This window comes from Parus major, chromosome 9 (genome assembly GCF_001522545.3).
Source record: "Parus major isolate Abel chromosome 9, Parus_major1.1, whole genome shotgun sequence".
NCBI classification, from domain to species: domain Eukaryota; kingdom Metazoa; phylum Chordata; class Aves; order Passeriformes; family Paridae; genus Parus; species Parus major.
In genome coordinates, this window is record NC_031778.1 from 14,211,057 (window position 1) to 14,224,269 (window position 13,213).

At 44.9% G+C, this 13,213-nt stretch overlaps 1 protein-coding gene across 4 annotated transcripts in view; it reads right to left on the reverse strand.

Moving 5' to 3' along the window:
- The window catches only part of IL1RAP (interleukin 1 receptor accessory protein), a 50,792-nt gene that overhangs the window by 3,297 nt on the left and 34,282 nt on the right, over positions 1–13,213 (reverse strand). For 3 of the 4 annotated variants that reach the window (XM_015638120.2, XM_015638119.1, XM_033516727.1), the window contains exons 8-10: positions 12,666–12,814; positions 9,874–10,023; positions 8,868–9,011 (exon numbers count right to left, since the gene is read on the reverse strand). In XM_015638120.2, coding sequence (XP_015493606.1) covers positions 8,868–9,011; positions 9,874–10,023; positions 12,666–12,814 — 443 coding nt within the window. Of the gene's footprint in view, positions 1–2,130; positions 6,271–8,867; positions 9,012–9,873; positions 10,024–12,665; positions 12,815–13,213 lie in introns of those variants that run through there. The other variant, XM_015638123.3, reaches the window with a different exon arrangement.

Sequence of the window (13,213 nt, forward strand, 5' to 3'; positions counted from 1 at the left end):
TACCTGTGGCTTGGGATGCCTTTTGAAGGTGTAGTGGCTAAAGGGTGAGCAGTGGAAAGGATGGGAATTGTACAGCTGTGGCACTCAGCAATTTAACAAAAGCTGAGTTAGAAAACTGTAAAAAATTTTAAAAACCCATACACTTACTAAGTGCTGGTGCCTGAGATGAGAGGGACTCCAAGGACAAACTGGTGTTCAAGCAGGAAAAGGATCATTAGAGTAAGAGCTCTTGCACATTCAGACAGAGAAATCTGCCTGTAGGAATGTCTTTCAGAGAGCTGTTCTGGGAAGAAGACCTACCTTCTGCTTCCCTTCTGCCATTTCTTCCTCAGGCTGGAGACTCTCTCCCTAACAGTGGAACACTGGTCTTTCATATGAATAAAAATACTGTTCCTTCCCTGCAATGGCAATGCCTCTTAATTCTCCCAGCACTTGGCTGTCTCTTATCTCACAGCAGAAGGTGTACTGTGTTGCACCTGGATGCACCTTATTTTAATACTGTACAGAGCAATACTTTTCAAAGAAGTATGACTAGTTGTAAAACTCATTGTCACTAGATTATTTGGAGACCAAGATAGGAAAAATTATCATCCAGTAATATCCTAATGGAGAAAGTAGGGCACTATTTGGTTAACAAAATACTGGAATTAAAATCAAATTATTTTGAGGGGCTTTTTTTCTTGTATAAAAAGGATGGGGGGATTTTTACCCCCAACACACACAGGAAATCACTGCTTCATTGAAACCAAAAGTAGATGATAGTTCTGTCAGAATTGTCACTGAGCACCATGACATGTTTTTACCACCCTATTTCAAAGGCATAGAGAATTGGCAGCAATCTCCAATTTACTAAGTCCAGACCTCATTCAAACTTTTCTACAACTGATTGAAATCTATTTTGAAAACAGCCAGGCTTCAACAGTTTGTGAAAGGAAATCTCTTTTGCTGGTTTGAAAGGTCTTTCTTTTTGAAACTGGAATCACAGAACCACAGCAAAATGTAAGCAGGAGCAGCCCCCGGGAGGTCACCTATTCTACCTGCCTGCTCAAAAAGCCCAGGTTCAATTAACATGAATGACTCTGATGCTGCAGAAGTGAAATGTTTTGATTGAGGTGACAGTGCTGGTTTTCTTTTATCAATTTTGAATTTGCAACACTTTTTGAGACTTTTTTTTTTTTGAGACTCATTTTTTTTGAGACTCCTTTTTTTGACACTTTTTTTTGGCAGGGAAGGTGTTCAAATTTCCAAAGATACATTTGATTTTGAGAAAGTGATGCATTTAGGCTTGGCTGACCAGGAAACCTTGGGATGTTCAGTTTGCAATGTTTACCTAGCTCAGGAATTATGTGCAGGTAGGATCTTCCAGTGAAACAGCACTGGATGGGACAGGCAGCAATAACACTGAAGGGGCTTGGGGATTCAATACTCTGGTTATCTGGTTTTTACTAAAAAACCTCCCATCTTTACTAAATGTTTGCAAAAGACGCTGCATATTTTTATTGGTTTACTTGGGTCTCCCCAATGCACCCCAAAGATGTAACAGATTATAAGGATTATGGTCACAGATCCCACACCCATAGACCTCAAATCCATAGATAGTCACAGGCACTCATTTTGCTAGTGGTCTGGAAGTGCTGGGCTGTCTCTCAACTTACCTGGAGGCAGGCAAACATGGGAAATGGGCAAGAAAGTGACTTGGATGAGAAAATATGAAGCTGACTGAACCTAGAAGCCGATAGGCAAAGTAGCCTAAGAGTGAGTTTGATTTCTGTGGTTTGGGCAGATTTCTAAGATTCTGATTTGATCTTTAAAGCAAAGAGATGATGTTGTCTTCCCATCTTTCTGTCTTGTGATTGCCAAGTGAGCACCCTTCAGATCAGAGACTTTCTATGTGTGTGTGGGTCCACTGATGTGAGATATCTGACTGCTGTGTGTCACTGTGTTTCTGCTTGGATGGCCCTTGGAACTCAGGTGCCTCTGCAGGCACAGCATGAAACAACCAGGAAAATGTCCCGTTCCAAGAAGCAGTCCCAAATGATCTTGATGCTTGGGCTATACACAATCATCTTTCTTTAACAGCATTTCACAGATGTAATGGGAAGATGGTACTTATGAGAAATGCACAAGGACTGAAATGCAAAAATGAAAATGTTTTATTGAAAAGCAAAATAAAATAATACTGACACTTCACAGACCAAATCACACAAAGGCAAAAACATACAGAAAAAGGAGAACTCTGGAACAGCTGTACAACATCAAACAGAACGGGAAGGGAAGATATTTTTTCCAATTTGTGCCACGCTGTTTCCTGATGAAAAAACAATGAGGAACTTTGCATGAGCTGCATATTGATAAATGTTAGGTTAGTGCACAGAAATTCAAATGAATTAACTGATTCAGATGGATGCTGTGACAGAATCACACAATGGAAACCGCATGTGGCATAGAATGAAATGGCAGGCGTATCTAAGGTGCTTGCAGATTTGCTTTAGAGTTGGGACTGGGCTTTACCCCTGGCCTGAAAAACCCCAGCAAGGCCAGTGGTAAAGCTCCTGGGTGAGAGGAACCTGATCCAGAACTTTATTTTCTGAGTCCAGTATTTATAGATTCTTGACTATGACCAGGGATTGGATAATTAAGTTACCACCTTCCCAATCACACTGGTCATGCGAAATGTCCATCAAAGGATATTTCTTAGAAGGAATGTATAAACAACTTAATGTTTATAGTTACTTTCCTGGTGAAGTAACTAAAATTATGAAAACAAGATCAGAGGGCTTCATTTTCAAGATAACAATCCGCATAAATTCTCTTGGTAACTCAGTCAAAAGTGAGATGTGATGTAGTGAGGTCTGAGATGTCAATTCAATTTATGAGTATTTGGGAGTCAATCTTTTAAAAATCATATAGGAATCTAACACAGCTCTGCTTTGGCCTCAGGGCCTTCCGTCTGCTTGCAGATCTGGCAGCTGATTAGAGAGATGCTTAAAACACAAACAAAAAGGTGAAGCTGGGCACAATGACAGGGTTGCAATGAGTTCACAAAGCCAAGCACGGGTTTGGGTGCTATCTCTTATAAATTAGGTTTTCTGGAGTGTGGGAAGCAGCTCTACCCCGCCACAGACAACCACAGTAGAAAAGCTCATAACAAAACTTTTAAGCACCTCTGAGCAGATGACAAGTTCCACTGCCTCCAGTGGAGCTTGTCATCTGCTGACTGCAATTTTACATGCTTAAATCAAAGCTTACTTGGGGTGGGGAAGATGAAGAAGACAGTAAGAAAGAAGCCCTATTTGTTACACATTTGTACAGTGTCCTGGTTCCAGCCAGGACAGGGTTAGTTTTTGCAGTAATCAGGAGGAGGCATGTCCTATAGAATCACTGACATTATTCTAAACCACCTTGCATTTGCAAAGGTTGGGGGAAGGGGGTCTCTTTTGGAGAGAAAGGATCCCAGCACAGCACAGCTGGGCCAGTGCAGTGCAGAAGAAGGAATGGTTGGATATGGTCAATTGTCAAGGTTTTTTTCCATGGGAATCATTCATTTCTTGTACCCTCTATCACCAGTATTGTTGTTAATTTTTTTATTTCATTCCTGTTTGCACCAAATAATTTTTTCTTATCTCATGGAGGGATCTTTACCTTCTGTGCCTTCAATTCCCTCTCCCGTCCTCTGCAGGGGAGGAAGAGGAGAAAAAAGAAGAGGGCACATGGTTTCAGGGGGAGCACTGAATTGTGGCGTACCATTCCTAAACACAACATACAGTACATGATTAAGGGCATGGGGGGCTGTAGCTCCCTGCAGCCCTGGAATAACATTATTAATCATAAAATGCTAAGGACAAAGTTTCTCTGACACCAGGATTCAGTCCCCTTTAAGGCTGGGCTTTTTACTGGGATGCTCTCAAAGCTCCCAATTCTGCTGGGTGAATAGTGCATAGACTCCTAACTGTAGTGCTTTTACAGTGCCATTATGAATGCTTATGCTTCACCCACTGGACACCAACAGAACAAATGCATGAGCCAAAGGTGACTCAGGAACAAAACCATCACCAATAAAAAGTAGCATGCACTTGGTGCATGTAATACTTAACTCCATAATTAAGTGGGCAGGTCCTTGCACTAGGAGCTGCAGGAGTATGGAGACACCCCCAGAGCCTGAAGTTTTATTTGAAAACATTGTGAACCATAGCACCAGTCAATGTCAGGGCCTCACTGTGCTTTGGTCTGTCCTATAAGACAGGAAACTCCCCTCCTCAGCACCAGCTGTGTGATGGGGGTTAACTCACCACGCCCTCTCCTGCTGGAGCAAGGACACCTACACAGCAGGTTATTGTGCTTCCGATTTGCACAAGTGTAGCAGAAGCTGAGATACACCCTCTGTTTTACAGCTCTGGGCTGGAATCAAGATGGGGAGAGACTTGCTTTGTAAAGCCAAAGCTCGTTTAAACCTAAGCCCTGAATTAAAAATGGCAATGTTGTTCATAACCAGGTATTGAAGACAGAGTCTTCATAAAATCATAGAATAATTTGGGTTGGGAAGAACCTTCAAAGACCACCCTCCCTGCAATAAGCAGGGATATATGCAATGGATCAGATTTCTCAGAGCCTTGTCCAACCTGGCCTTAAATGCTTCCAGGGATGGAGCATCCACCACTTCCCTGGGCAACTTGTGCCAGTGTTTTACCACTCTCACTGTAAAAGATGTCCTCCTTAAATATAGTCTGGATCTACCCTCTTTTAGTTTAAAACCATTAGCCCTTGTCCCTAAAGGGGTAATTGCAAAAGGCCCTACTAAAAATCCTGTCCCCACTTTTTTTATAAGCCCTCTTCCAGCACTGAAAGGCCACAAAAAGGTCTCCCAGGAGCCTTCTCCAAGGAGAACATCCCCAGCTTTCTCAGCCTGCCCTCATAATCCTACCTACATGGACAGAACTAGTAGTTTTCAGGAAGTTCAAGTAAGTTTTTCGGGTGTCCTTCTGAGTTGGACATCTATCCAATGTCATCCCAAAGACCTTGGAAGCACCTGCATGATGCTTTCTCCCAGCCAGTGGCAGACAGCAGGCAGGTTCAGTAGTACACTGGGGTTTCTTGTAGTGCTTGTGAAGCCCCTGAGTTTACTCTACAAAGAAACATCTCTCATATGCTCCATGGGCTGTACTTGTGAGAGATTTCCCTGGATTACAAGCAGCTCTGAAGGATCTGGGGTACTTGTGAGACTGCAGAGTCACAGAGACTGACTACTTGTTACTAGATGTGCTACAATACAGATAGCACCCAGTAGAGTTATGGGGTTTTTTTTTAATGCTTCTGTAACAGCAATTTCCTATTACCAAACTACCTGGATGCATCTGCTTCAAAGGAAATTTGGGGAGCAAAGATGAGGAGCTTTAAGAGCCTACCCTCTTCACAGTGCTGCAGAAGTCTGTGATCCCACAAGCGATTGGGACTACAGACCTGGGACATGCAGGAAAGGCTCCACACTAGAGCCACCCTGCAAATTGCTCCTCAGCCTCTGCAACAGGGACTGAGGACCAGAAAGGAGTGAAGTCACTTAGGAGTGGAAAGAAGCTCTGTCCTGGATGCTAATGAAGGTCCCAGAGGAACTGGATCTAGGAGTACTGGCCATGCTATCACAAGGTGCTGGATGCATCCCAGCTGGATAGCAAATTTAGATCTTAAGCCCAGGATTTGTGTGGTTGATAGCAAGGACATACATTTGCAGAGAGCAGGTGTTTGCATCTTTGGTCTCTCTACTGACAGAGCAATATCAAAGCTGCAGGGAAAACATGACTATCCTCTGAAATGCTCGGGACATGGTCCTTCATGGAAAAAACCCTGAGTTCCTCCCCACTCCCTGGCCTAACTTGTGGATTTTTGCAGTGTGTTTTGGTTTGTTTTCTGATTGTGTCAAACATTTTTCAGGGATGTGCATTAACCCATCAAGGCTTAAACTCCTGCTAATTTTTTTCACTGGCATTTCCACTTGCAGCTGCTTCCAGAACCTGCCCTTTGGGAACTTGGATTTCTCGCCTTTCCATTTAATGACATTCAAGGCCGCCTTGGCCTGCTTCAGCTCCTTTACTTTGCTCTTCTTGATGGCTTTGTACTGCACTAGAATGACTTTGATGTTGCCCTTGGAGGCCATATTCTCTAGGCCAGCCTTGAGCTCCAGCAGGGCCTGTGTCCCCTGCAAGACGTAGTTGGGGCTCAGGACAACAAGCAGACGTCGGCTTTTCTGGATGAAGCTCAGGGTTTCGTCTGTGACAACTGGGAGAAAGAAACATTGAGGTGGTTAGTGATGCCCAAGAACACGCTGCTGACCTGCTGCTGTGACACCAGGCGCCTCTTGAAGGGGACAGTAAATCCCTTGGAGGCCCTCTCTAGACTACACTAGTGCTTCCCAACTCTGTAAGTGACTCCAGGTGGGACCTCCTGGTTCCCCCTACCCATACAGTGACATCTTCTCCATCAGCTCCAGACTGTCTATAGATGCATTTCCTCCTCCCCATGCTACACAGAGGTAACCAAGAGAGCTACACCTAAAAGTCACTGTACTACACATCAGTGACACCACCCAGTGCTGTGAGGATGCCTTGTGGCCAAGAGGGCTGCTGATCTCCAGCTGAGATTTAGCTTCCTTCTAGTTAGAGGGGGAAAAGAGGCTCTCTGAAGCAGGGCAGGGAAACTGCTGGCTGAATGAACTCAGCAGAAAGAGTCATCCTGAAGAGGTTTCAGGAAGCCTGAATATCTATGCTTACATCCTCCACAGGCAGATGTCCAGAATGACTCTGGATACTCCCTTCACTCCTCTTGCCAGTTCCCTCACACAGAATAAGTATTTACACCCTCCCCAAATGTCCTCATGGGATAATTTGCTTTAGTAGTGCTACCATCCTAACTCTGGTTACTCATCCATCTATTCCTCCTGCCGTCATCTATGAAAGCAGATTAGAGAATTTTTAGCACTGACTCTGAGGACTTTTAGTAAAGTGTCCAAAAAATGACACCTTTTGAGCTGGAGAAATGTCATGGTAACCGAGGATCCTCTTTAATTTTCTAACATCTGCAGGTAGACTGTCCTTGGCCACCTTCTTGTAATTAATGTGAAAATCTCTTGTAAGTGTGAATCCCGGAGCTTGTACTCTCTGCTGCAGGATCTCCCACACTTCCTTGATAAGGGCACACTCTTGACTGGTCAGAAATTACAATGGAGAGCAAAATAATGCTGACAGACAACTTCATTTAGCTGTCAAGCATGCTTGATTAGTTCCTGTCAGCTAACTCATGGGATAATCCATCTCCCACTGTTTCTTCATCAAGGACAACATAACTCTCTACCCATGACACAGATGCACACTCTGGAGGCATGACACCAGCTGCCAAAAGCTATTTCCTGGCCTGCCGTGCTTTCTTGAGAAGGAGATTAGTCAAATCCTCGCTAAGAAGCGCCAGGGAAGCCCCAGCAGCATTGCAGACGGCAGTGCAGTGACAAACCACTCCGGCAGTGCTCGCAGGGCTGGAGCTGGCTTAAGGCTGGCAGGAACTGAGGGGCACAGAGATGGGAACATTTGGGGTTAAGGATGAAGGACAGAGAGCCCAGAAGAGCTGTTCTGGGAGGAAAATTACACTCCCCAAAGTGAACAGGGCAAGAAGGAGCAGAGGTAACAGGAGGGAGATGGACATCTGGTGAAAATGGCTCATAACAAACCTGCTCTGAGCCTGACATTGGCATCAAGCAAATTGAGCCTGGAGGGTGCCCTGCCACGTCATTCAGGCTCTCTTCAAGAAGGAACAGCACCAGGCTGGCAGCTATCCCACTGAGACACATATTTACTCTCAAACTTCAATGTGCTCCTAGATTCTGGCAACCATCTAGGAGAGAAAGGTAACAGAACCCAAGGAGATTCTGCTCCCTTTGTCAGGCAGGTGGGCTGAGAATTCAGAAGTCCCTCCTGCTCCTACTCAAAAGGGACCCCCCAATGGATTTTCTCAGCACAGGTTTTGTCACCAGTGGGGTCCTGACCCAAAGTCTGCACTGGCAGAAATTCAGACTTTGAACTTTTAATATAACATAACCAACTCAGCCTCCAAGAAACTGAAAATCAAGAGTGTTGTCTAAATTTGTGCCCTTGCTGTGGAACTTTTGTGAAAGTATCTGTATCTGGATAGCTTCACAGACTTCCACTCTTGATGATTCCCTGCCTCCCTGCAGCAGACACTTTGTCCAGAACCTTCTATGATTTATCTCAAAACAGTAAAAAGGGACTATATCTTACTGAAGAGATGAGTCTCACTACCTTCAACAAAGTATTTTTAATAATAGTAGCATAATTGTATGCCATATTAGAGACAAGCTCACTAATTAACAAGGATGAATGACACATTATCTTCTCACTGATTTAGCTTATTTTTCTAACAAGCATCATTCACTCCTTCCTGAAGTAGACACTCCTGGTTTTTACAAGGATCACTGTTACCCTCTGTGAGCTGATCCAGTGTAACACTTTCCCTGCCTCTTCTAGTCTTGACTTTATCCCATCTTTTAAGATGATGAGCTCTGGACAGCTCACAGGGTGTGCACGAAGGTCAGTTTTCCGGTTCTCCCTGCTGACATTCCTGCACATCACTCCTGGAAAGAGCAACTGAAACAACCAACCACCATCCCCACAGCAGCCCTTTTGGTGGCCTGGAGCATCTGCAACACTGACACGTGAAGCAAAAACATTAGAAGACACCATAAAGAGTTCATTAACAAAAAAACCCAAAAGATAATCTGGATAGGCTTGTTGCAGTCAGTGATCAATACCTCAAAGAACAATAAAGAGAGGACGTGCATGGAGCACTGCCCCCTGTGAGATACTCACTTCCCCCAGGGAGGCTGTCTCTGTCGAAGATACACAGCTTGTACCCGAACTCGTTCTCCAGGACTCCCCGCAGCGTCAGCAGCACAAATTCCTCCTCCTCCGCGTTGCGCGCATAGGACACGTACACATCGTACTCCTTCCCGTCTGGGCAGCGGAGCACAGGGAGACACAAACGGGAAAGGGACACCCGTGATACCGCCCATGATGGGCCTTTCACTTGCAATAAAAGCAGGTAGGAAGGCTCACCTGGAGCCCAGGCACTGCAGGTTAAGGCACCTCCATTTCCACCAGTCCAACCCATTCTGTCCAGGCTTCTTTTGTCTTTTGACATTTTTGACTCTGCTCCCTCTCGCTGCTGTCTATCCGCACAGGCAGTGCCACCAGACAGAGACTTGCACCCTGCCTACGCCCTCCAGGAGCTGCTGCACCCCCGTGGCAGGTTCACACCACAAGCTGTAAGGGCTCAAACACCCTCCTCCTCCTCCAGAGGAGAAAATCTCACCTCAGAGTCCCTAGCAATGAACTCCCAGTAACACAAGGAAGCTGTGGAAGAACTGAGGACAGAATGGTGATTTCCACATCCAACCTTTTGGATGCCTTACCACATTTTAAAGCAGATCACTCTGGATCAGATAATGAATCCTTTACATAGAGTCACCAGGGAAACCAAGGACTTACTGAAACCTGATGACATATCTCAACAATCTAGATTGGATGGTGCAGCTAGATCAGCAGGCCAGAGCCCCAGGGAGCCTGGCATGTCCATTTTCCACGTCTGCAGAGAATACAGAGGACTTCTTTCTCCTTTTCCCTGAGCCAAAAGCCTGACTCCTCTTGCTCTAATGAGCAATGACCCACACAACTGCATGTAGATAGAGAAATGGAAGGTCAAAATGTTATTATGCTGTGAAGAGGTTTAAAAATAGCTTATAGGGAAATTCCTATTTGAAAACAAAGGGCCTGGCCTGCAGCAGAATAAATAAATGAAAACTTTTTAACTCCTTACCTAGAATGGTTTCATCTGTTCCAAAATGAGCCCGATAGAAGAGGACCATTTCAAGCCAATAGACGTGATAGACGACTATGAGCACCACAACGAGCAGGATGGTGGCCCCCAGGCCACAGGCCAGCTCCACAGTGTACTTGGGTGCTACAACTGAGTACAAAAATAAACAGGGGGTCAGGTTTAAAGAACAGCTTGGACCTTCAGCAGGACAGGAGCAAGCTTGTGTCACAGGCAGCCAAATACCACAGAGGAACAGCAAGGAGTCAAGCTGACCCTTCAGAGTAAGGTGGCCAAGCCAGGGCTTTCCTGAGAGGACATGTGATGGCTGTCCACCCTGGAGCCCCATTCTGGGTAATTAGGTCTGCTTATGCTGGCAGAGCAAGTCCATAGCTGGACTTCTGTCTCTGAGTGAGAGCCTGGAAGCAGCCAGGTTATAGAATGATCTGTTGGTGGAAAAAACCTGCACAGTCCAAAACCAGAACATGAACATGACCTTCTCAGCAGTATCAACAAACTATTTGGGCAACACAATTGCTCTGACTTCTAAGAGATCCAGATAATGCATCTGCAGCAAAATAAAAGCAATGGCTACAGTTCTCCCTCCCTATCAGACATGGGTCTCGTGGCTTGTCCCAGACTGACACCCAGGATGTAACTAGCCATGGCCTGACTCTTTTCTACCATGAAAGAAGAATCAGAGTTCCTTACAGAAAAGCTGAAATGCTTGCAAACAAACAGGACAACCTGTGGGCATCAAGCCAGAACATCACAGGTCCCCCCCAACTCATACACTGTCTGTCACACCACTGCTGTTTCTTTGTACTTAGGATAGAAAATTTCTCACTGTATCCTTGGGCAACTCTGTTGGTAACAGTTGATGTGCAGATTGGCAAACTGCACAATAAAAGAACAACAGGGAGTGGAAACACCACCAAATTCTAATATTTAATAAGTTTCTAATAAAACTGAATTACAAAATTGAAAATGGAAGGCATTTATTAATGTTCATTAGGTGATGAGCAGCAGAGGTACATGAGAAGGAGAGGGAAATCATCCAGAAAAAGCAAGATAAGTATATGACCTAATGTAATGAAAGAGTTGGAGCCAACATATAGAGCCGTTTGCTAAAAATGTAAGCCTGGTGCTGAGGGGTTATGTTCTGGCATGCCTAATGCTCCTGCAGGATGTGCAGTGGGATGGGCTGCACTGAGCTTAGCACAAGGTTGCTCTGCCAGCAGCAGCTAAAGATGGTTCTTGGAGTTTGCTGTGGAACAGAGCAGGATGAAGGAGTGGTGGGTAACCACGTCTGCTTAGAGCAAACCCAGTCAACTAACCAAGAACAGATGTGGGGAGGAAGAGGGAGGGTAGTACAGATCAGTCCATTAGAAAACAGTATTCAGGCACTGATATATAGAGAAAGAATCTGAGTAATTCAGATTCACTTCTACTACATGTACAAATATTATCACCCCAGAAGAATTATATATGGAGTATGAACACACTGACAGATGGTTTCAGCCTTTCTTAGTTATGTGTGTGGTCTATTGTTCCTCCCTAACAATCCAGAAAAGGTTTGTCTCAATGGAATGAAACTAAAAAAGGAGGACAAGTACCAAGAAGAAAAAGATCTTCCAGTAAAGACCTCCATGAGCCTTCCCACACTTATAATGCAGATTAGAGGGAAGAAGGTGTCTGGTGTAAGCTTCACAAGGCATGGCAGCATTCCCCGTGGGAGAGGGGAGGTCTGGCAGTAAAAGCACGTGTTGAAGCTCTAGATGAGGCTGATAAGGAGGCAGAAAAATCCACCTTAATCAGGAAGCCTCACATAGCTTTTATTATGAGAGGTGGGTCTGGGAAACAAGAACCAAATATTTGAAGAAAAAAAGATGTAAGAAAAGCCCACACAGAACAGAGCTGAATCAGTCTATACCATCCATGGTGAGGTGGCTGTATCTAGACTGCAGCATCATGACAGCAAGGAGTAAAACCAGAGTGTGTTGTGGTGTGACTGTCTCACTCCCTGAGCAAAGCCAGTGAGTGCAGACTGTCTTCTGGAGGATTCCAACTGGTAGCCATTGTGTCATGCAAAACCCTCACACAACCAAATAACCTAAAACAATGTCAAGCAGCCTGTCCCCTCAGCTCTACTCCAGTTGTGGTACATGGATGGGATAAGAACAACAGATCTGTCCTTTCTTTTCCGAGGAACTTGCTCATGGAATTGCCCTTTGATCCCTGGCTCCAAGAAGTGGTGCAGTATGACAGCAGTGCCTACAGAACGGGCTGTGTTAGGCAGAAAGGCCTGATGGAATTCTTTGCTCCCTTACTGTTTTGCAGGGCAAGGCTCAAGGCAGCAGCAAGAGCCCCCACAAGCATCTCCCAGCACAGCCCTGTCACACTGTATTGGGAAGGGTGAGGCAGTAAGACACAACTCTAGTGAGTTTAACAGGAGAGCCAGGTTTATTACCTCAGATCTTCTTTTATAGACCAATACATGAAAGTACAGAAAGGTAAAACTCTTACTGGTCAGTGAACTAACACATCACCATCATTGGTCTGTGGGGTACACCACCCCTCGACCTTCTCCTGCAAGAAAACAAGAGACTGGCAAACAGCACCTGCAAGGCTGTCTTCTATCTCTGAGGATTGTTTTGATTCCTCCTTATGACTTCCCAGGCCACTTTCTCAGGCGAGTCTGAGAAAGTTATGCTGCCTGCTTTTCCACAGGCACTGTGCTGCCTGCTTTTGCTGACATTTAGCACCCATACAGCCCTGCCCGGCAGGTCTCGTACCTTTCATGCGCACCACGGCCTGGCTGCGCTCCTCGCCTTTGGCGTTCCTGGCATAGCAAGTGTAATTCCGCTTCAGCTCCTCTGCCGTGGCTTTTGCAACTGTTAGAGTCCTTATCAGAGTCTTGTCTTCAAAATCTCTAGTAATTTCACTGTAAGAGAAAAACTAGAGCATTACACTTGTGAAAGTGCAGCAAGATTTTAGTGACAGATATTCCTTTTCCTGATACAACCTCTTCTTCTAAAGAGGCCAAAACACATAACTTGAGATTTATAAATCAATATACACTTCAGATTGTAATACAGCTGCAGCTATTCCTTTATCTGATTTTCCTTAATATTTATTTTACCACTCATAATTTTCTCATTGCAGCTGGGCCATATTGCCTTTTAGAGGAAATGGAAGTTCTTGCCTATAAACAAGAAGATCTCACAAACTCAAGATTCAGAGCTCACGTCACATTCCCTATGCAGTCCTGGATGAGTCACTTTGTCTCTCTCTGCCTGAATTGACCGTCTGCAAAATTAGGATACAGTATTTCCTTTTGCCT